Below are 23329 nucleotides of genomic sequence, written 5' to 3'. Positions count from 1 at the left end.
AGAATACAAATATCATAAACGTAGAATATGTCAGTTTGGAAAAACAAGAATATTCTTGGGTGATATTTGGCGATTGAGGCCGACACTGGTGTCTGGTCCTGCCTCTTGCATGATGTGCCACCTCTCGCCTGAATGTTCCAGACATTTTACTGTTAGCGCTGTCAGTTTTTCCAAAATTCATGTTTGAAAAAAATTAAACATGACACGCAGTTCGTTTAAATGTACCTTGTGTCAACCCCCGTCTACGGGATAGGACACACAATACGTCCACGTGCCATTTCTCAAATGCTGTGACGTGATTGTTCCTTTCATTACGGTTTGTTAGCGTCTTGCATTTTCGTAGCAAAACATTGTAACGTTACTGACTGATAGGTCAAGAGGGCAAGAGCAAGAATGCCCTCTGCTGGATCACAAGGCAAACTACTTCAGCCAGGCTTATGGGATGTATATTTTGAATTCAAACAGGTCACTAAAGTTCAAATGAGAAGTAGATTTTTATTCGTTGATTTATTCCTCATCCTCCCTCGTCTTTTCTCTCCCTCTTGTTGCGCTCCACCTGTCTCTTCTCCTCAACAGGCCCGGCTGGATTTCCGTGACCCGCTCATGGTGTCTTTGCAGTTTGGACTAGCTGAGGAAGACAAGGGCCCCGTCCTGGATGAGAGCCTGCCCAGATCCGTCAATAAGACAGTAAGACCACTTAGAAGAGCCCTGTTACAACCGCCAGATTAAAGTAAGCAGAAGATTTTAGTAACATGACAGGAAGGATTAGAACCTCGTCTCAAACATCCTCCATCTGTCTCCATCTTTATAATCCAAGAGAAGTGGGCTGTTCTCGCCTGGCTCCGACCGCACTGCTGTTACAGCACATTAGCATCTGCAACAGCTGACTGCCATCCCTCCAGTCTGCACTCGTTTCCCAACACCGCCAGTCCGAGTAACCTTCCCACACTCCCACATGCATATTTGCTCCAACGCGAGGTTTTCCAGATAATTGTTGCAATGAGTGACGTGTCCAGATAAGGGGGGGGGGGGGGGAACGTTGAGCCTGGGTGTGTGAAAGAACACAGCGGTGGCAACACTAACAGCTCCCGTCACGTCTAAAACACAGGAGGATATGTGATGTGTTTATACGCCCGCAACACATCCTGACTCCCTCGGGGTCAGAACCTGTCACGCTGCGAGGAAGTGTTGGTGAGAGGGGACACGCACACACACGCATGCACGCACACACACACTCACAGAGTGAGAGAGAAAGGGGAAGTCATCAAAAGGAAGCTGTAGTTTTTCTTTTGAGATTGTGCTGCAGTCGATTCCCCCGTGCTTCCTCTGGAGAGTAGACACTGTTGATGTTGAACAGTCCAGTGGGAGCGCACTGAGAATGGGAAAAAATATCACTGTGACCCTCACACACTCTGGGGGGGAAAGCAAAGGAAATTAGGGTCATTTGAATGCACCCTTTTTTTTTACTCAGGGATACAAACAAACACACAGCAACAGCAGCCTGTTTAGATTCTCATGTCTCCTCTGGTTTCTCTGGAGGAGCTTCTGGAGCCTAGAAGCTGCTTTCAGACATGCACTGAAGTCCTGACACTTTCCAGAAAATTTTCCGGAGGGGCCGTGTGTGAGAACGCAAATGTCGAAGTCCATTGCTCTGTCTGGAAACTGTCTGAGTCAGACTTTGTGAGAATACAGCAGGAAAACTGGTAGAATAGAAACCCCTCCACGTGCAAAAGAGTCCACGTAGATGTCGACGACGATTCCAGAGCTTTTGGTGATACTTCCGCAGCAGAATCTTAACGTCCTGCGTGCTCGACCTAAATGCCACCTTTTCCTGTTGTTTTGAATGTGTCTGACTCAGACAATCTCCTGCTGTGTTCCTCATTGGTCAAAGGTGAAATTTCATGTCTGAAAATAGCTTCATTGTTATTCCAGAGTTAAGACTTGTTTTTTAAGATGCTGATTTACTGTCATTTGTTTCCCCCCCCCACAACAAAAGTTTAACTAAAACTCTTAAAACTACTTCCCCTCGCTGAAAAGTCTTAAAAAACACAAACAGAACCAACAAATCATCGACATCCTGCCCGCGGCGTGTGTGAGGCCAGTTGTTGTGTCTCACTGTCGAGGAAGAATGAAATTTCCCTTCAGGTCCAATTTTGTGGCTGATGAGTTTTATTCACTGCACAATGGAGACAGAAGGTCCCAACGAGGCAGTACAAACATTCAGAGAAAGGTTCTACACCATACATCGAGACTGGCCTGAAACAATAGGTTGTGTCTAATCAATGAGGAATCCCGGACCGTCTCATTCACAATACAGTCTGATTCAATCTGCCAGTAACACACTTGGCTAATCCCCTCAGGACCTCTGCCAAAGATGTGTGTGTGTGTGTGTGTGTGTGTGTGTGTGTGTGTGTGTGTGTGTGTGTGTGTGTGTGTGTGTGTGTGTGTGTGTGTGTGTGTGTGTGTGTGTGTACACAACTTGTATTGTGTAAGTACAGAAAGCTGCCCAAAGGTCGTCCTTGTGGATAAGTAGAGTTTGCACACAGGGATTTCTTAGTCACTGTAAAAAAGCTTGATGTTATCAGAAAAGCAGGAACTTCATCAGGACGCATAAAGACAAAGACAAACTCAAACTGTCAACATCGGCAGCCCTGGTCCTCATGAACATAATGAACATGACACAAGTGGCTCTGTCTGCGGTTACAATGTTTTATTGGCTAATTAACAGTCTACAAGGTAGATTCCTGTGAAGTTAGAAAATGTGCTGTTTGATTTGAATAAAAGCTGCTCTAAATAAATCTCTGCTAATAGGCTGCTGACAGTTTAACTAAAACCTGATAACACTGGTTAATTACTGAAATGAGTTAATATATCTGACATCTTTATAGTTCTAATGAATCTCTACATGTACACTCTTTATAATCTGTTATAAATCATGACGAACTCATCACTTTACATAAAACTGAATTCTCAAATATCCTGTTTATTCTGAAAAAGAAATAAACACTTGAATTTTGTTTATTTTACTTATTTATCCGTCTATATATTTATACATCTTAGACTGTTTTACAGAAATATAATTATTTTCTATTAGATTTCAGCGTGTCCTCAGTTCCTGTTAATATTGGTTTGCTCTGAGTGTGGATGGGGATGGGTGGAGGGGTGTGGGGGTGTTTGTATTGCTTTTATTGCTTTTATTCTGTAAAGAACTTTACAAATAGATTCTGGTCGATTGATTGATTGATTGATTGATTGATTGATTGATTGATTAAAAAGGCTCATAAGTGAAAGTGGAAAGAAATCAGGTTTTTGCCTTTGACACATTGTATTTATGAGGATTCGAATCACACTGGGATGTGGGAATGTAGCCGTCCCTCACTGATATAAATGGGCTGGTCAAAATAATAGAAACACCACCACGAACTACCAAATGAAACACTACAAACTTCACTATATTTTATTGCAGCAAAGTTGGATGTAAGTACATGAGTGTTCCTAATAAAACGTCCGTCTCTGTCTTTCCAGATTCCTTTAGTCGACTGTGGGAGCGATTTGAGGTGCATTGCTGATCTCTCTCTCAAAGCAGAGCCCAGTGTAAAAACGTAAGTGGGATAAGCGTTATAGTAGCAATGTACATTGAAAGGTATCGCTCACGGTAACTTTATCACGTTCAATTTATCTTGATCACAGTCACAACACAGTAGTTAGTCCTTATTAGCTGTGATGCGTGACTGCCCCCTTGTGGAGGAATATGTGCATCACAGCTGAGCGTGCTGACAGGTTTCACTGTACCTCTCCAGGATGCTGATCAGTTCAAGGACGGACAAGTTCGAAGTGAACATCAAAATCAGAAACAGCAAAGACAACGCGTACAACACCAAAGTCACCCTCAGCTTCACGCCCAACATCAACTATATGAAAGTGGAGGTGAGATTTCGCGGCGCTCTCGTCCTTGTGTCATTTTTTAAGTGTGTACAGTCAGTGGGGCTGTGTTGTGCTGATTGTGTTACTTTGTGTCTTCAGCCGGAGCAGTTATGCAATCTGAACCATACGAAAGTGGAGTGCGCTGTTGGATACCCGTTCCTGGGGGGCAATGTGGAGGTTTGTGTCAGCACACGTTCATTTGTCTGCATGTTACCTGCACATTATAAGATTTACTATGTATCTGTAATACTGAGAATCAAACCTACGGTGTGATCCAATATGTGCAGGAAAATTTCAAAGTGAAATTTGAGGCGAATCCCGAACATATTCAGGACGTGATTCAGATCAACGTGACAGCGACGAGGTGAGAGCCTCAGCTAAAGTGTGTTTTGTTTCCTGTTTGAAGACGTTTCACTTCAATTATTATAACACTTAAATGTTTAGTGCAAAAATGACTGTTTTTTTCATTGGTTTTATTTCCCCCACAGTGACAGTGAAGAGCTGGCCTCTACCCTGAGTGACAACATGGTGCTGATCACCATCCCTGTGAAGTATGAAGCTGGACTCCTATTCTCAGTGTGAGTGGCTGTAGTTGTAGTTTCACTCCTCACTCATCATGCACACTGCTGCAATGTTAGTTATTATTTCATATTGGTAGTGTTAATGTAATGTTACTCCATAACAGCTGGACATGTAAATAGGCAAAAGCTATGTTTTCCATATCGACTTAGAAGAAGGTTTAATAAAACTATTAGAGCTACGTACCCTTAAAGTTCAGAGTATCGGAATAATAGACTATAAAGATAGACGACGTGTCTCCACTTCCTCCCACTATCCAGAAATGAAGCCAAAATATCCCCTTTATGAATGTCGCCATCTTGCACATTTGGAGCTAGAGTCTGTGGAGTAATAATTGAGGGGGTGGAGCCACAGTATCTAGGTATCACCGATACACGGGCTCGACCAATTGCGAGTTACTCTCATCTGTGAATGATGACATTTCACTCTGTTTCTATAGCATCAAACAAGTAGTTAAAACCAGAGAAGCAAACACTTAGACAGTCAGTGTGACCTGAAATGACAGAAACCTCTTTAAGAAAAACTCATTTGATGTGTATTTTGTCTGAAGGTCTGACTAAAAAACGATAAATCTAATATGATGTGATGAACATGTGTCTCTTCCAGGCGATTTGTGGATAAACACATCGTGGTAAAAGAGGGTGAACAGTTTGCCGCGGTGTTCAATGACACCAGGATGATTGGAGAGGAGGTCAACATAAGCTACACGGTAAAGATCACATGTGATGTCTTCTCTGGATGTACAGAGTTAACAGCTGCACGCCGATGTGCTGTGTTTGGGGTTCCAGATGTGGAGCAGTGTATCAATTCATCAAGGTCACATGTCTGTCTCACCTCTTCTCAGATGGAGAAGGAAGGTGATGTGGTGACTCCGCCCCTCGACCTGACAGTGACGTACCCTCATCTGTCTCCTCGGCAGAACAACTTACTGTACCTCACACATGTCACCACCAGCCTGGGGGTATGCATGCACACACAGACACACACACACACACACACACACACACACACACACACACACACACACACACACACACACACACAGACCCACCCTAATAATGTTCTTACCTCTGCAGGTGAAATGTGATGCAGATCGTTGGATTAACCCTGATAAAATCAACCCCAACATTATAAAGCCCAACCCGAACAAAGAAACACTCAGCGTCTTCCTGCTGGTGAGTAATGTGTAGCTGTATTTTACAAAGACTGTTCAACTTTACTATAGACACACTATCAATAATTCAGTCTAGTTCTTAGGAAATTCAGTTTCCTTCAGGAGGTTTAAATAATTCTGACTTGAGTTATTCACGGCAACTGATCCCTCCAGTCTTACCCGGTCCTGGTCAGACGTGGTTTTCAGGTTTAACTGGTTCTCTGTACCAAACAGAAAGCTGCACTCATTACATCATTAAAAACTGAGCTCATATCTTTCTCAGTCTAAAGCGTCTCCACAGTATTCCAGTCCACATGTACACTTTTAAATGCACCTTCATTTAATTAAAGCAAACTATTTTGTCACAAAATAAACATGTAACAATGTGTTTATAACACATTATTATGCAGTTGTAAGCAGATTGTATATGTTTATTAATGCATCTATTGGCAACTCCTATTGACACAGGTTAGCGAGGCAAATTTATAATCACGATATAAAACACTGTTGTAATGATGTAAAACATACATTAAGAGAAGAAGTATTCATTCTGTCCATTAACAAACACTTATAAATGAAATGAAAATCCTTGTAGCTGCTTATAATAACACCGGAGTCTCTTGTTACACCCAAATAAATCCATCTCATAAAATACCAAAGTGACAGAAACCAAGTTTGAAGGTACCTTTACACTTTTACATCTTTACTCTTATCTGGGTGTCATCCTGTATGATATTTCAAAGATGGTTAAAAGTTATGCTTCATCTTATACATCTTAATATAAATGCTTTTTTCCAACAACACATAGCATACAAACTGATTGCACTATTACTTAGTTGGGATTTGAACCAACAAACTTGTGATTATAAGCAAATCACTCAGTCAACACAGGAACTCGTTGGAGCAGAGTCCAGGTCTTTTAAAGTCTGAGCCGTCTGCAGGTTTGTTTATTGCAGTGGTTTTATTTGAGTATATTTAATATACTGTGTGTTTATCAGTGTCATTATCTCTGGTTTGTTTTCAAAGTTCCAAAACATGAAATACATGACATAATAATCAAACTTGACCCGCTCTGATCTCATTATGTCTTTAGGAAACACGCTGGTGTCAGTCCAGTCACCTTGAAACGCCTCTCCTGTTATTTTCCTGTCTTTACTGTGTGATGTTTGTTCTACAGTCCTGCTCTGCTGAGCTGCACTGTGCTTCCTTCACCTGCTCCATCCCCGAGGCAAAGAACAGTCAGGTCAACGTCACATTCCGGGTGTGGAAACCTACGTTCATCAGGGTGGGTTCAAAGTCTTTGTTTTACACTCGTCTCGCCTCTTTCTGCCTTTTTAGTTTGTCACAGACGTGGCCAAATGAGAACGAGAGTAGAACAGAGTGAGTGACAGATTCTATTTGTGCCCCTTTCCTGAACAAGCAATTTGAGATGTGGAGCATAGAAAAATATATTTTACATGCAAATAAATTATATTTCGAGGAAAGATGTAATTATTGTATATTCTGTGCACAATACATTTGCATGTTTACCATTATACATTTTATCCTGCAATAATTACCCCTGTTGCGCAGTTTTACTGATATACACTCACACAAACACACAGAGATATATTTAATCTTCAAAATATATGTGCTTGTAAAAATATATTTTTCTGTGAGGCATAAATATAAAATGTCTATTACACCACAGACAGCTGAGTGATGGATGAACGGACAGGAAACGTTTAAAGGAGATTTATTGTCTTTACAGGGGGAGTTTTCCGCTCTGCACATGTCGGTGAATGGGACTCTGGGGGTCAAAAACCCAAACCTGTTTGAGTTGAAAAGCGGGGACCGGACCCGAATCGTAAGTCGTAAAAGTTTTTGTATCGTATGGTTTTGTCATTACATGCCTGTGTGTGTGTGTGTGTGTTTGAGTATATGTCTACGTTTACTACATGAATGTGTGTCCTGTTCAGGTGAAGATCCAGGTTTCCAAGGAGGCCTTAGGAGGAATCCCCATATGGGTCATCATAATCAGCATCCTGATAGGACTGCTGATCCTAGCACTGGTCATCTTCGCTCTTTGGAAGGTAAAGTTTCCCAAGTCCTCAAATATCATTTGCTCACATTTGGGAGCTTCCATGTGTTTCACAAATGTATACAGAAGTTTGGAAAAATTGGCAAATAGAACATTTGTGAATTAATTTCACGTTTCTATCCCCTGACGTCATGCAAATAGTAGGTGTTGGTTCGGCAACACTAGGTGGCGCTAATGCTCCCAGTTGAACCATTGCAGAAGTTGAAGGGGAGAGCAACAAGATAAAGTGCGGCAGTAAAACTTGACACAGAGGCACTTTGTGTTTAGTTTGTCCCGTTCTCATCAATCCAATATCTCAGTTTGGCTCTGAAGTCAAGTCTGAGGTCTCCAGGATGAACTGTGAAGTCACAAATGGTTTTTTTTGGCCATAACACAAGAATTAAAGCACAAATTTCACACAAATGTCTAAAAGGATTTAATAGGACTCTTGGGGAAGTAGCCTCCAGCTAAACGGGATGCAAACGTCGACTAACTCAGATGAAACCACGTTTCCAGACACACTTTTTCTTTATCTCTGGAGGAAGTTGTAGCCTTTTTGTTTGTGCTTCTTGAAAAACAGGATATTTCTTTCCCAGTGTTGACAGTCTTAAATCTAAGCTTACACTTTGCTGTAGCTTCATATTTACTACAGCATGCACATGAGAGTGGTGTCGATATTCTACAGTAACTCAGCATACTCGCTAAAATATCGAACCCTTCCTTTGAAACATGCCGTGAGTAGTTTGCTAACTTGAGTTTTCTGCTCCTCCAGATGGGCTTCTTCAAGAGAAAATCCAGGGACTACACAAAGGAGGAAATCATGGACTGAAGGGTTCGGACAGCGAGCAGCTCTGTGAGCGACTGCTCCCAGAACCGTCAGGTTGCACAAAGTGACAGACAGACGGACGGACAGAGGAAGTGCAGGGACACACAAACACCTCAGTGCTGCGACACAGTGACAACCTGGGAAACACAAGCACTGCTCTCTGTTTCCTACGCAGGGGTTTAATAATGTTTGCAAATACTTCCAATCGCTTCTTTTTCAATGCTTTAAACACTCTGTTACAAAATGGGGGCTGCACACATAGTCAAATAAGGTGCGGAGACAGACACTTTGGCAGTAACTGTGTATATGAAAAACTCCACCTATCTGAGTCTCCATCTAAAATGATTGCTCAGAGGAGTATTTGCAAACATTATTTGTTCTTGGTCAGATTCTTTCTCGCAGATATCAACGTAGATTCAGGTCAATGCTGTTGAAGAAGAGGAACCAGACAGGAGGAGGAGGAGGAGGACGTCACTTTCCAGGCACCTTTTGGAAAACTACCAAATATCTGTGTTTTACAAAAACCTTCAGAGCTACAACAGCTGCGCTACAGCTTCAGAGGGGGGGGGGGGAAAGCATTCAGGTTTTTCAGTGTGAAGATCCAAAGTCACCTCACTCACTTTCTGCATCATTACAGCAACAACGTCTGGCCGTCTGTGCGCTTCAGAGACAATATGTGAACTTTTCCCGTGTAGGAGCGGCCGTCTGATAGCTTAGACTTCTGTGTTAAAGTGTGCTTAGTTTGTTTTTAAAAAACACTGTACGTTTTTTGTGTTTTATCGCGTTTTGTTTGACATGTATGTTGAGTTTTTCGCAATATAACTTGGCACATTCTTGATCCTTAAATTCAAATGTTGGATAAAGACACTGACCTGAACACAAGACTTTTACTAAGCTGAGCTGAAGCCTGTATGCTTTTGTTTTTTTTAACTTTTGATTTAGTTAACAATTTTAAAAACAACCAATTTCTGATGTCGATGTACGTTATTAGTTTGGTCACCCTTCAAAATCCAAAGCTTCGATTTTTACTGTAAATATAGCACAGTGCTCAAGAATGTAAAGCTTCAAATGTACAGAACTGTGTTCGCTTTAATTCTTGTAATTTAAGAGATGTTATCCACAAGCCTTTCTTTGTTTTCATGTGTGTGATCGGTGGTCAGAGAACATGAACCTGCTCAGGTGCTACAATATCATGAATGAATGATGACATGAGCATTTGACTCAAAGGAAAACCCATCTGGCCTGTAGCTCACAATTCCAAAGCTGATGCAAATATGTAAATATTGTTCTATTTTGATGAGAAAATGAAAGTTATAATTATTCTGTACTGAAAATATACATGAAGATGAGGGTTCGTATCCACTACTTTAGCTTTAAGTCTGTTGAATGATTGTGTTCTGAATGCAGAGGCTATAACTTTTCCGAGAGGAGATTATTTTGATTTCAATTGCAAAATAGAGGGTAGTATTCATCCAAGATAGAAATATACATGTTACTATTCACCAGCAGCTTTCTATACAGTAAATAGGATTCGATAGTAAATGTATTTTGAGCACCAACATGTACACAAAGCATTCGCATATATAGGCTCATTTCATCCCATATGCGGTACTCAGTACCTTACAAATTTACTTATTCAGGTTTCCTGTCTTGATTTTCTTGTTTTTGATCCAGAAGTTGCACATACGATCACATTGTATGTCGAGAAGACAGAGAAAGGGCCTCTTTCCTCGCTGTCGTACAATAAATCTGAGGCAAGACCACAGGAAACAGATCATTTGAATATTTAAATGCCCCTCTGCGCTCACTCTCCACTGTTGACATGAAGCACATGTAATGAATCGTATGTACAGAGTGTGTCACTGTTCGTCATTTTAAGATTGCGTGGCTACGTCAGGCTTATACACGAGGGTGGAGTCATGAATCTCTCTTTGTCCACTTAAGAAGAAAGAAGTCGTGGGGGATTATTTTTGTCAGATCTTATATCCTCTGTTAAAATTCTGAGGAGGACTCAAAATGAGAGAAAGGCACAAAGTGAGAGTTGTGAGCACCGTCCCAGCCTTCTACACTGCTGTGAAGTCTTCATTGTAATGCACTGGTTTGTCAGACTGTATGCGTCCTCATCAGCACACAAATGAAATGAATCTTATGTACAAAAATAAAGACTTTTTACGACAAAGTCCTCAGTCATCACTTCTTGTACTTTTGTTTGTATAATAAACACAATGAAAACATCATAAACCATTTCTTAAACGTTGAAATTCTGCTTATAAAAGCTAAATACAAAAACTGTAATTCTCGAAGATATGTGTGCAGTTTAAACATTAAGGTCACAAGTTAACTTACATCCCCTGGCAGGTCGGAAGAACAGGACATAGTACAATGAGAAATAAATACAGAGTAGTGTAACGTAAAAAGTAACACACAGCCATAGAACACAGATTTACAGACAAAAGCACATCAAAGATAGATTCTTGTCAAATATAAAAATATAAAAGCTTATTTTATGTAAAGGTTAATCCAAAATTTTATTTTTTTATTTTGTAAATTCTTATATATTTTTATTTTATGGACTAAATGACTAATACATTATTCAAAAACATTAACAGATTAACTTGCAGTAAAAACGATTTTTTTTAAAGACAATAACATTTCTACATTCCATGGAAACACATCTCCCAAAATGTCACTTTTCATATAGAAAATATTGTATACGATGCCTGGAAAGTAAATATATCCCAAACATCAGCTCATTTCTATTTAATGTTCTAAAGAAGCATTTTATCTGTGTGATTACATGTGTTCCTTTTAAATAGTTCACTCGGTAATAAATAGTGTTGGTTTGTTAGTACATATAATTGTTATAAAATATAAACGTTGATACTTGAGATTTTCTCTGGACACATTATCCCACTGCTGGGTGGGGGGCAGACTCCTGCGAGACAAGACTGAGGGCGTCGAGGACCCCCTATCACGGACTGTACGGATCCTGTGATGTGTGTGTGGCTTTGAATGAGGCACGGCGCCGCCTGGTGGTCACCCCGCGATACACCCGGCGATAAGTGACACTCTGGGAGGGGAAGCAGAACAAACTGTAAGCCGCTGGCCGGGGGGATCCATCTTGCTGGAGAAAACAGAAACGAGGGTGAAGCATTCCTGCCCAGTCGAGCGTCCCAGAAACGGTCTCGGTGTCCCCGTCGAACGCGCTGGGGAGCCCGAGGAGGGGCTGCTTCGCTGCCTGGAGGATGTCCCGACATGAGGGTGAGTTGATCATCGGCTCCACGGCGCCGGGGCTGGAGCTACATTACCCACAGCTAGCTAGCTAGCTTGCTTAGCTGCTGTGCTAGCTGCGGCTAAGTGCTCCAGTCAGGGGGAGGGTGTCGCTGCCGCTGCGCCTTTTCCTCGGCTTGTTTTCCAAGCTCGTCCCAACATACTCGTATCAGCTGCCATTAGACACTGTGTACATTTGTGTATTAAGTGTAACAATAAGTCAAAAATGCTCCAGAGACACGGCAACACAGAGCAGCTTAGCCTTAGCTGCGCTACCTTACGTTAGCCGGGCTAGCTAGCAGGCTAATGTATGCTAACACAAGGATTCGTCAATGTTGCCCACAGTGGCGCCGATAACCCGTCCCCGTCACGTAGCCCAACGCAGCCGGCACCGTGTTTCTCTCCCATTTGCGCTGATTCTGGGGCTCTAGCGCCAAAACGTCCCCCCCTGCTGACGAGCACCACTGTTGTTAGCGAATGCACTGTCATCAAGAAGCAGACAGTCCGAGGCCTCTCTCTCCACAAGCCAGGTTAGCTGGGTGGCATGCTACTAGCCAGCGAGGGTTAACTTGCGCTGTGTTCAGCTGCAGACCAGGTGGCAGCGTGAATGTGTCCCTACACAGTGTTGGTTCAGCAGGAGGTCGACTGGTCGTGTCCCCCGTCGGGTTGTCGTGCTCTCCGGTAAATGAATCCAAGGCACCAGCACGGTTGGTTGGATCCAGTTCGACCGAGGAGGAAAGCTCAGCAACTTTGCTTGTGTTGGGTGAAACCTGTTTCAGTGGATCGTCCACAGAGGCCTGGGTACAGTGTCTCCCCCCCCCCCCCTTGTATATCCCTGTATGCGTGTTGAGATCATACTGGTTTTATACATCACACAGGTGATACTGAGTCCTGCGGTGTGGCCCCGAGCCTTTAACCAACACGCAGAGCTGATAGCTGCATGTTGCCAAACTACTGTGTTTGTTCAGGTCTGGGTTTGGTTCATAAATATTTCCTTTGTCTTCATTTGAAAATATTTGGAAGTAGTTTTTTTTGTGCAAGAGTTCAAATGAGTCTGAGGAAATTCCCTCAGTAGTTGCTTAAGTAACACCCAGGCTTTATGAAATAGTGGTTTTCCCTTCAAAGGGAATCTCAGTGAGGCAGGAGTTGGAATATTGCAGATTATAATAATTATAATCTAGCTGTATTCTATTTGTGCATCTAAGCTCTATTAAATATAAAGTATCTTAGAAACTGACTGTTAGTATCTGGTGTTTGAAAATAATCTAGTAATTTGTGAAAAGTCAGAGCAATTTAATAAGTTATGATGAGGACTAAATAATAATAATATACAATTTGGATAATATAGTAAATAATCATTTGTCCGGACCCTCTTTTCTTTATTTCTGTTGACCGGTGGATTCATGTGCATCCAGTTAAATAGGAATCCCAGTGTTCTACGGGAAAATGTGTGACTGTGCTATAAATGAGTAACAAACGCTGCAATGAAAACAGCTCTCGGATGCTTCGTACTATTGTGCCGTGCCTCTGAGTTGCTCGTGAAGTTCACTGGAATGCCAGAGTTCTTCACTGCCGCCACTTGTGGGTTGGTGCCACTCCAAAACACATGCTCATGTAAGTGAGACTGGCCTGCACATAGAGACTGTCTCACAGATCCACGTTTATAAGGAATTTGTAACGTTATTGTCAGGTCCTCGTATTTGAATTTGAATTCTTTTTTTTTTCTCCTCTCTGTTGCAGGTGTGAGCTGTGACGCGTGTTTGAAAGGGAACTTCAGAGGACGACGGTTCAAGTGTTTAATTTGCTACGACTACGACCTGTGCGCGTCGTGCTACGAGAGCGGAGCCACAACAACGAGACACACCACAGAGCACCCCATGCAGTGTATATTAACCAGGGTAGACTATGGTAAGGGCCTGGCTGAGAGCCCAGACCGAGGCTTGTGTGGCTCACTGATCATACACAAACCAATCATGCCTGTGTAGTAAGCCTGGGGCGTGATGATAATTCATCCAACGCCATTGCAATAATGATTAATGTAATTTATTGGGAGTAGTTTTGTTCTGTAATACTTTTTTGGTGTCAATTATTAAACTTGACGGAAAAAACCCCAATGTTTTTTGTGTTTGCTCTCTTCTTGCAGACTTGTATTATGGAGGAGACACTTTTTCAGTAGAGCAACCGCAGTCGTTCACGTGTCCTTACTGTGGCAAGATGGGCTACACGGAGACGTCCCTACAGGAGCATGTCACCTCAGAGCATGCAGAGACTTCCACAGAGGTGGTGAGTATACTGTGCACATGGAGGGCTCAGCACATGCGTTCACAGATGTTAATAATATGTATTAGTCACCATCATTGTCTCCCTAATGTTCACAGTACTTTCAAATGTTGCCCTTGATGCTGTGCGCAGCTCCAGCAGCCTAGTTTACCTCTGCCATCTGCTAACATAATGTATATTAAAGTCATTAGGCCAGTGTGTTTTTTTTTTTTTTATCCCTCTGTTCGTCTGCATCTCTACTGTTCAGTCTGTTATTCCTGTTTAGCTCTGCACCTTAGTCAGCTAAAATGACTTGCCAGAATGAACATGCACAGGGCTTTTGTGGATAACTTGTTGTCAGAGAGATAGCAAAACAAGGCAAAGGGTGAGGCTGCAGCCGACGGTGCAGGGTTAGCAGTTAGTCTGGGGGAAATTAAGACCCTTGTAGTCTGTCGGTAGAGCTAACTAGCAGTATGCCCTTATAAAGTGTGACACATGTTTATTTCAGCGAGGTGTCAATTAGGGGTAAAAAAGGGACTAAAGTAAAGTCTTTTCTGTGAGAACACCTGACTCAAGTCATTTAATCGACTTCATTTCAGTCTTCATACGGTTATTGCTTCTGTTGCCCAGCTAAGAGTAGCCAACTAGCGTTAACATACATTGGCAGTTTGCATCGTATTTAATGTATTCATCAGCCATCTGAGATTAACAATTACAGCAAGAGACACAGCACCGCAGCATCTTGAAAACACCACAGACTGTCACACGTCAGGATTAAACAACCGAATTTGTGCTCCAGTTGTCCATCGGTGCCAAATGAAACCAAGTTGCATCTTCTGTGGGCTGTCTTTGATGGATTCTGTTGCCTATGCCACAGCAGAGTGTCTGTCAGCAAACCCCATTGAAATGAGTGTAACTAACATGTCCTATACCATCTCAATACATTACAACTTCCATACCCTGTCTTACTTTGGATGTGAGGGACTACTTTCAGCGTGAGGGTGTCAACGTAAACTAGAGTGACCATGTTAATACAAGAACATGTCATCCAGTGGAACAGTGTGGCTTATTAATGTGTTTATAACAGTTTTGGTCTAAATAAGAAGAATAAACCACATCAGGCGTTTGGATGCACGGAAAATACTCATCACCTACTCGTTTTGGTCTTTTTTTGAGCTACATCATCAACAGACACAAGGCAGCAGTTAAGAGGAAGTGTTTCTCCAACCTGTTGCTGTGTGTGTACGTGGTAGTTGAGGATTTGTTGCATTGAGTGCCGATTGTTGATATGCTGGTGTGTATGTGTTGTGATACAGGCTTGGCAGGGCTCTAGGCTAACCTTTTACATTCGTTGCACCGGTGGACATTTTCCATTGCACCTTTTGGCACTGCTAATATACCTTTACTTGACAGTTACCATATATGCATTGGTAATGTAAGGATATTTCATTGTACAATACCACTTTTGCCTGGATATGAAAGCAATTCTCAGAGAACTTAGGCTGTAAACCCAACAAGGAAACTGTACTCTAACTTATTAGAGATAATTATTATAATTATTATAATTATGAACTTAATTATTGCGATAAATGATATTGACATCGTCATGAAACCATTTTAAACCATTGGTATAATGATAATATTAAAGTATAATCATTACACCCTCTCAAAGAGTAATGAAGTAAATTCTAAAGAATATTCAGTCTGACATTTGAAATAGAGTTTAAAAAAAAAAATACTAAAATATCTTAAATAAATAAAACATAAACCACAGGCAACCAAACCAAAAATAGCCCTTGAATTAATATTAAACATCTGGCACAGGATACATGTTACGAGCTCAGTAAACAGGAAGGTAATGATTTAGATGAGCTTTTAGCTTTGTGTTGTATTAGGTCAGCGTATCCTCTTGGTGTGTGTGTGTGTGTGTGTGTGTGTGTGTGTGTGTGTGTGTGTGTGTGTGTGTGTGTGTGTGTGTGTGTGTGTGTGTGTGTGTGTGTGTGTGTGTGTGTGTGTGTGTGTGTGTGTGTGTGTGTGTGTGTGTGTCGCTCTTCACACAGACAATCACATTTATTTAGTTATTTATAAATGGTGTCGCATCATGAATTCTGGTCACTCTAACACTGGTGTCCTGGATGTGCGTGTTGTCTTGTGTGTAGCAGCAGGTGCGAACAAAATGCAAACCATCGTTTCTGCTTTTTTTTCAACGTGTTTAAATACGTGTCTCACGAACTCAGGAGCAAAACGGTCCCCCTCTGGACCCCTGCTTGGTGGCCTTAATTTACTCGTGCTTGTTGAAATGAAATGTTCTTTTAGAATAAAGTAGTCTGTGATGGAGTGTGTACCGACGTCTGAGTTCACAGCACAGTAGTTCTGCTTTATCACATGTTTTCTTTTGTTTGGTTTTTGACTTGTTTTTGATTTCATCAATTCATCAACTGTTAATTTTCTTGATCTGTCATTTTGTCTGTAGAATGTCAGAAAATGGCAATGACGTGACAAAGAAAAACATCAAAGAAGCAGGAAATGGGGAATAGTTTGGTTGGAAAAAAAGTGACATTTAAAATTGTTGATCAGCTGTTGTCTAATTTCCTGTCACCCAACTAAATGACTGAAGGGCAAATTGTTGCAGCGAGCGTTTGTTTTGCATTTGGTCAACACATGATGGGATTTCATAGATCTGATGTCAAATTACAGAGAGTCTCATCAAAGTTAAATGATACAAAGATATGAGCTTTACCGACCTCTGCAGCCCACTCATGTTATTGAAGCTACTGGTCTGAAACACCAGAATCTCCGACCTAATTGTTCACAGTCAAGACGCATTTTGGTTAATGAGCCAGGTTTTCAAAAGGACGAAGATTGTCGCAGATAAAGTGCCACTTCAATTTTGATCATTAAATCAGAGGAGTGATTTTTTTAACTGCCTTACTGGGTATTATGTTATCAGTCCTCAAGTCCTAAGTTTTAGTTCAATATGTCCATATAGTTTCATTTTGTTGAAACAAACCTTTCTCTCTCTCTCCCTCTCTCTTCAGATCTGTCCAATATGTGCTGCCTTGCCAGGAGGTGACCCGAACCACGTCACAGATGACTTCACAGCTCACCTCACACTCGAACACAGAGCGCCAAGAGATTTAATATCCTTTCTACGTCTCCACGCGTTATACAGATGTCTTTGTGTGTATATATATATATATATATATATATATATATATATATATATATATATATATATATATATATATATATATATATATATATATATATATATATATATATATATATATATATATATATATATATATATATTTGAAATGTGTTACACTGTGTCGCATTACTGCATTTACCCTTAACTGTCCCTGTGTACGATGAGTCCAGCAGTGTTCGACATGTACGTAGGATGTTCCACCCTGGCAGAGGACTGGGTGGTCCCAGAGCACGACGCACAAATATGCACTTTACTAGTGGCTCCACAGGAGGACTATCATCCTCCTCATCACAGAGCTCCACATACACCCCCAGTAACAGAGAGGCAATGGACCCCATCGCAGGTGAGAACGAGCAGTGTACTCTTCACAGAATATTACTCTTCACATAGGTGGTTCAGAAGGATCTGTCACATCCTCCACTAGCACCCTGTGCTGGGAAGCTCGTAAAGTTTCCATCAAAAACTCTGCTTCGTATGAACGAACCGTCCACTCCCTGTCTGAGAAGTGAATACAACAAATGATTTATCATTAACTTCACATTTTCATCTTTGAGTCGATTTGTGTACAAAATTCTAGACAGTTTTGTTTTGTTTGTGCAGGTAGTGATAACATGCCTGCCTTTCTTGTTGGGCTTTTGAGTGATACTGAAAGCAAATTAATTGATTCTAACCATAACACACAAAATGAAGATGACAGTATAATGGAAAAGAGAAAACGGAATGCCTGCCGGTTCTAGTCGAGCTTGGTTTGTTTTTTGTCAGGCTCGGGCAAAACACTGCAACCCTCATCTTTTCCCTCATCTTTATAAGAAGATATTCGCCGAAACCATAATTGCTGATATCTAAGCATATCTAAAGAAATCCCTGTGTTCCTCTTTCTGCCTCATATCTGCTCACACGTATCTCCAGTGTTGTCCTTTGAAATCATGACTTATTTAGAAACCGCCAACAGCAGAGCCTGTTTTTTGTTGTGTCTCCTGCAGAGTTGTTGTCTCAGCTGTCAGGTGTGCGGCGTGCGGCAGGGGGGCAAATAAACTCGTCAGGGCCTTCGGCCTCCCAGCTCCAGCAGCTTCAGATGCAGCTGCAGTTGGAGCGGCAGCAGGCACAGGCGGCGCGGCAGCAAGTGGAGACGGGCCGCCACCCGACACGACGCAGCAACAACCCGGGCAACACTGGCTCCACCATCCCTCCACCTAGCACAGCAACTGCCAATTCTGCCGCAGTGGGTGAAAACAATCCTTCGTCCTCGTCCCACAGCTCCCAGTTCCTATTAGCACGGTGAGTGTGGCCAGTCACTGGTTTTGAAATTAAATATATTGTTTATAAAAGCCAATATGGTGTCAAAGAAAACTCAGCATGAGTAATATTGTTTCCACGGTTATTCTGCTTGTACATTCACATCTGAGAAAGTAATTTTAATATAATTTATGTATGACAATAATTCTAGTGTTCTAACATTGTTTGTTGTAAATTAATTGCTAAGTCAAACTAACCATTAATAATAGTTCTACTAATAATAATATAAATATTTTCCAAGTCAGAAGAATAGGCTAAACATTATTTTAGAGACTGAAAAACCTGCACATTCTATTATTATCAATATTGGAAGAGATTTGTGTAAAGTGAACTGTAAACACTGATCATTGGATCATTTAGATTTAACATTTAGACTTTCATCACTATTTAACTAATCAGTGTTCATGTCTATTCACCAGGTTAAGCTCAGTTTCCACAGAATCACAACTTAAAGGTTCACTGTGTGTTTTACAAACAAATGAAGGTTTATTGAATGTTTGCCGTATGCGTACCTCACATACTGAGAGTGTCTATTTTCTCTCTCATAAAACCTATGTAGCGCAATCTGTTGAACATTTGTAATCGTGTGATGTGAACGCCATATTTTCTATTTGCTATATCAGCAGCGTAGCATGAAACTCTTGTCCATTGATGAAAACATTGTTAAAACGTTGCTTCAAAGCTAAACATCCAGGGGGGAACTTGCAAATGAACCCGATTGTTATCTTCTTTGTATTAATAACATTTCAACTTGAATGTGTTAAAATGAACATTATCGATTTCTTCAGGTTGAATGAACCTAAGATGTCCGAAGCAGAGCGGCAGTTTCTAGAAGGAGAGCGCGCGGACCGCAGCCTGTTCGTGCAGGAGCTGCTGCTGTCGACGCTGATGCACGAGGAGAGCTCCTCTTCTGACGAGGAAGAGCGCCGGGACTTCGGAGACTTCGGGGCCATGGGCTGCGTGGATATCATGCCTTTAGATGTGGCGCTGGAGAACCTCCAGCTCAGAGAGCGCAGCTTCGCGGGGAAGGAGCCTCCGCCGCCTCCTCTTTGATGTCCGAGCATCAAGCAGACTGTGTCCTCTCTGCTGCAACTGTCAGTGATGGACAGCAAAACAGCAGCAGTCCTCCCCCCCCCCCCCCCCGTCCCCGTCCCCCTGGCCTCACCCTTCTTTCTTCCTCTTTATTTTCTGAGTTTGTTTTTTGGTGATTGTAATTTCAGGCCTGTCACCATTTTTGTTACATTGTAAACGAGAATAAATGAGAGCAAGTGGGATAAATGTACGAGTGCGCAATAGCAACTGAGTGAGCAAGCGAGAGGAGAGAAATATATAAATATATATATAAATATATAAAATATATATATATATGAAGTTGATAATCAATCCACATAACTTTTCTTTTTCAGGTAAATGTTACAGGCAGCTGTGGCAGACCTTTGCTTCCTGTGACATGCAAACAAACGGCTCTCCGTAAAAAAAAATACTCCACATTCAAAAGTCAAGAGAGCATAGGCTCCTCTGATGAAGCTGCTGTGTGTGTGTGTTAATGACTATTAATAAATAAAAAGTGCTTGGATGGGTTACCATAACTACTGCATGCAGTTATTTGCAGCGTGCATGACTTTTAATGACCCTGTCATTAAAACTTTTCTTATTTTATTTTTAATATCCCAAAGCTTTCAACTGTTTTTAAATGGTTACTTTAAACATGGTTAAGTATTGAAAATCGAGTAGTTTACAAAAGTGACATGCAGAAATTTAACTCTTTATATACTGTGTGTTGTTTCAAAGGTTTTCTTTGAATGAGTATATATATATATATATATATATCTATATCATGGATATAACATTTGGATTGAATCGGATTCTTGAAGAAACGCTGCACTGTGTGTGTCTCTCAGCTCCCGTTTGCCTTTTCTCTGTGACCAATGTCTGGATACGTCGGCGGCCGCAGAGCGACGACAACATGCATCAGATGAAAACGAGGAAGAGGAGAAAAGAGATCTCGCCTCTGAAAAATGTTCCTAGATGTTAATATTTAGTGATAAGCTGTTTAGGTACAGTATAACTTTATAATTTATAGACGAGTACAAACGCCCAGCGATCCATTCTTCTTTCACAGTTTTTCGGACAGTCACTCTGCTTATGTCCAGTGTCAGATTCAGCCTAATGCTTTAGATGCTTCAACTAATTTCTTTGTTGGGTAACAGGAGCTTGAGACTTTCCGCACTGCAGTTTTATTTTTGTTTGTTTGTTTTTTAAGAGAAATCATTTTTTCTGCTAGGGTTAGCACTTTCTATTTATTCATGTTTGTTTTCTGACTCTTTTTGAGCCTTGATATGAATCATGCCACCTTCATGCCTATACTTTTACCCTCTATGTAAAATACAAAGAGATGTATATTGAATTTGTGCGTTAAATTTCATAATGGTTCTAAGACATGGGCAGACTTTTTTTTAAGGTGTAAATTTAGAATACAATAAATATAAACTGCGCACAGCTTTTGATGAAACTGAGAGGTCGTCGCACCTTTTGCATTTTGTGATATTGTTGTGATTCCATTAATGTTTGTGTAGCTGGCAGGATCATAATCATCATACGATGCCACGTAAACGTCAAATCTTAATGTGCTTTAACAGAGAAGAGGGAAACACAACAAATCAGCATCAAATACTTTATTACTTTGTTCCCATTGCTCTCTGTGTGTTAGCAGGTTTATGCAAAAGCCACTGAGCCTATTTTCTTGAAACTTAACCAGATGAGATCTGGTGGATTTGTGGATTTCTCACAAATACACTGAGATCTTTATGAAAAATGCTGATGTATCTTATCTCAATACATAAATAATAATACAACTATTTCTACAGCACGTATCAAGGTAACAAAGTGCTGTACAAAATACATGGACATAGAAGAAAAACCAGACAAAACAAAAATATGAAACATGACTAATATCTGCATATGAAATCTGTAAACTATTATTCAATGTTTATATAAGGCTTATTTCTGAATAAATATAAATAGGGAGATAAAGTGAATTCTGTGGAAAAACATGGTGTTTAATAAGCAATGGTGGAGGAAGTACTCAGAGGTTGTATTAAGTAAAAGTACATATAAATGGACAAAAAAATACTCAAGTAAAAGTAAAACTACCACATTAACTTTGAGTAAAGGTAACTGCTTTTAAACATACTTAAAGTATTAACGTTATTAATGGTACCTGCCCGCTCTGATTGGATGAATGGACGCAGATATATGCTGATTAATGTGTTGGAGTAATATTGAAAAGTACCTGAAAATAAATCGACTTAAGAAAAATACAAATACATGAAAAATATACCTAATGGAATAAATGTACTTTGTTAAATCCCACCACTGATAGCAACACACAACGTGTAAATATAATGTGAACACACACACACTGTTGTACACATTCCACAATTGGCATCATCATAGCCAGATAAGAAAAAACTATATCAGTTGAGTATTATTAGTTACTACATTAGTAAGTTAACACTGTACTGAAACAAAAAGGGGGTGTTCTTATAAAACTGTGTATATGTTTATATAATCTATATAATCCGTCCTGCAGCAGACGCACTGCTTGTTAGACACGTGATGGATCAACCCTGCTACTCTCCTGCCAGTCTGTAACAATGCAATACACCAAGGTAGGTTATACAGTATAACAAATATATATGTGTATGTACAACTTGGCACAATACAGGCCTCCTGTCTGAACAGCAGTTAGCTGTTGCCACTGGCTTGTCCTTGTGTGTGTGTGTGTGTGTGTGTGTGTGTAGTTACAGCTGTCCTTGTCACTCGTCTGTAGTTATTGTTAGAAACAAATGGGGCCCATGGGAAGGCTTCACGACCTGTGTCGGGCTGTTGGTTGTTTTTAAAGAATCCCACCGACCAAATGCAACCGTGTCACGCAGATTAAATATCAATCCCACTTTATAGGAGACAATCTGTTGGTGCGTCAGCGACGAGCTACGTCAGAATTAGGTCAAAAAAATACACAAAAATCTATATCTGGGATTTGGTTTGATGAGTTGGCCCAATTCAGATGTCACGTGATAAATCTGAGGGTTGATAGAAAGAAGAAAAACCAAATATATCTACATCATTCTCCTCTAAACGTTTAGATCTGTTTGACCTTTTGGGCCTGAAACAGTTGAAAAATAAAACAGCATTGCGACATTTTTACAAGACGTGTTTCTTAAAACCTTTAAAAACGTGAGACAAATCAAAACTTTTCCAATTGAAGTTCATTCACAAAAAGGTGGAGAATCTGTGTATTTTATGTATAGTAACAGATACTAATACTGACGCCAATACTCCTAATTAATGAAAGTCATTTGTATTGGTAGGGTAAAACCATGGAGTCATGATTAATAGGATTTTTAAAACTCCACTAAGCTGTTTCTGAACACATTTTCATTTGCCACCATTTCACTGCTCCTGTTAATTTCTTCAGAATGTCAACACATAGAACAGTGTTTATGGTAAATATAAGGGAGCTAGGTACTGGGGGCATTTCGCTCCTCCTGTTCATCCCTCTTTTATTTTTTATTTTTCTGTCGCCTCTCAGCAACTAGGTTGCAGGTTCGACTCCCAGCTTGGTCAGGATCTTTCGATGGTGACCTGTCCAGGCTTCACCCAGCTGGGATTAGCTCCAGCAACCCTCAAAGGACCTGCAGTATAGATAATGGATGGATTGTTCCAATGTCAAGGCTTTAATTAATCCAA

The 23329-nt window shown here is 40.8% G+C and overlaps 2 protein-coding genes across 3 annotated transcripts in view; both read left to right on the top strand.

Annotated features, from left to right (window-relative positions):
* The window catches only part of itga1 (integrin, alpha 1), a 54076-nt gene extending 43355 nt beyond the window's left edge, over positions 1-10721 (top strand). For both annotated transcript variants that reach the window (XM_034602684.1, XM_034602685.1), the window contains exons 18-30: positions 577-687; positions 3526-3602; positions 3801-3927; positions 4024-4101; positions 4212-4288; positions 4413-4502; positions 5110-5212; positions 5348-5464; positions 5580-5678; positions 6834-6941; positions 7407-7502; positions 7615-7728; positions 8488-10721. In XM_034602684.1, coding sequence (XP_034458575.1) covers positions 577-687; positions 3526-3602; positions 3801-3927; positions 4024-4101; positions 4212-4288; positions 4413-4502; positions 5110-5212; positions 5348-5464; positions 5580-5678; positions 6834-6941; positions 7407-7502; positions 7615-7728; positions 8488-8544 — 1254 coding nt within the window. In that variant the 3' untranslated portion in view covers positions 8545-10721. The remainder of the gene's footprint in view (positions 1-576; positions 688-3525; positions 3603-3800; positions 3928-4023; positions 4102-4211; positions 4289-4412; positions 4503-5109; positions 5213-5347; positions 5465-5579; positions 5679-6833; positions 6942-7406; positions 7503-7614; positions 7729-8487) is intronic.
* A 752-nt stretch (positions 10722-11473) lies between these two features.
* On the top strand, positions 11474-21093 carry kcmf1 (potassium channel modulatory factor 1). The gene is made up of 7 exons (XM_034602690.1): positions 11474-11802; positions 13552-13719; positions 13955-14094; positions 17109-17210; positions 17441-17624; positions 18265-18559; positions 19366-21093. Exons 1-7 carry the CDS (start codon positions 11787-11789, stop codon positions 19628-19630), a joined length of 1170 nt encoding a protein of 389 aa, XP_034458581.1. The 5' UTR covers positions 11474-11786; the 3' UTR covers positions 19631-21093.
* The last annotated feature ends 2236 nt before the right edge of the window (positions 21094-23329 follow it).

This window comes from Hippoglossus hippoglossus, chromosome 12 (assembly GCF_009819705.1).
Source record: "Hippoglossus hippoglossus isolate fHipHip1 chromosome 12, fHipHip1.pri, whole genome shotgun sequence".
Lineage (NCBI taxonomy): Eukaryota > Metazoa > Chordata > Actinopteri > Pleuronectiformes > Pleuronectidae > Hippoglossus > Hippoglossus hippoglossus.
This window is presented reverse-complemented; position numbering and strand designations above follow the sequence as displayed.

Coding starts and splice junctions, on each gene's coding strand:
- kcmf1 (XM_034602690.1), top strand. Junction 14,095..17,108: donor CAGAGACTTCCACAGAGGTG/GTGAGTATACTG, acceptor CTCTCTCTTCAG/ATCTGTCCAATATGTGCTGC. Junction 17,625..18,264: donor GGCAATGGACCCCATCGCAG/GTGAGAACGAGC, acceptor TGTCTCCTGCAG/AGTTGTTGTCTCAGCTGTCA.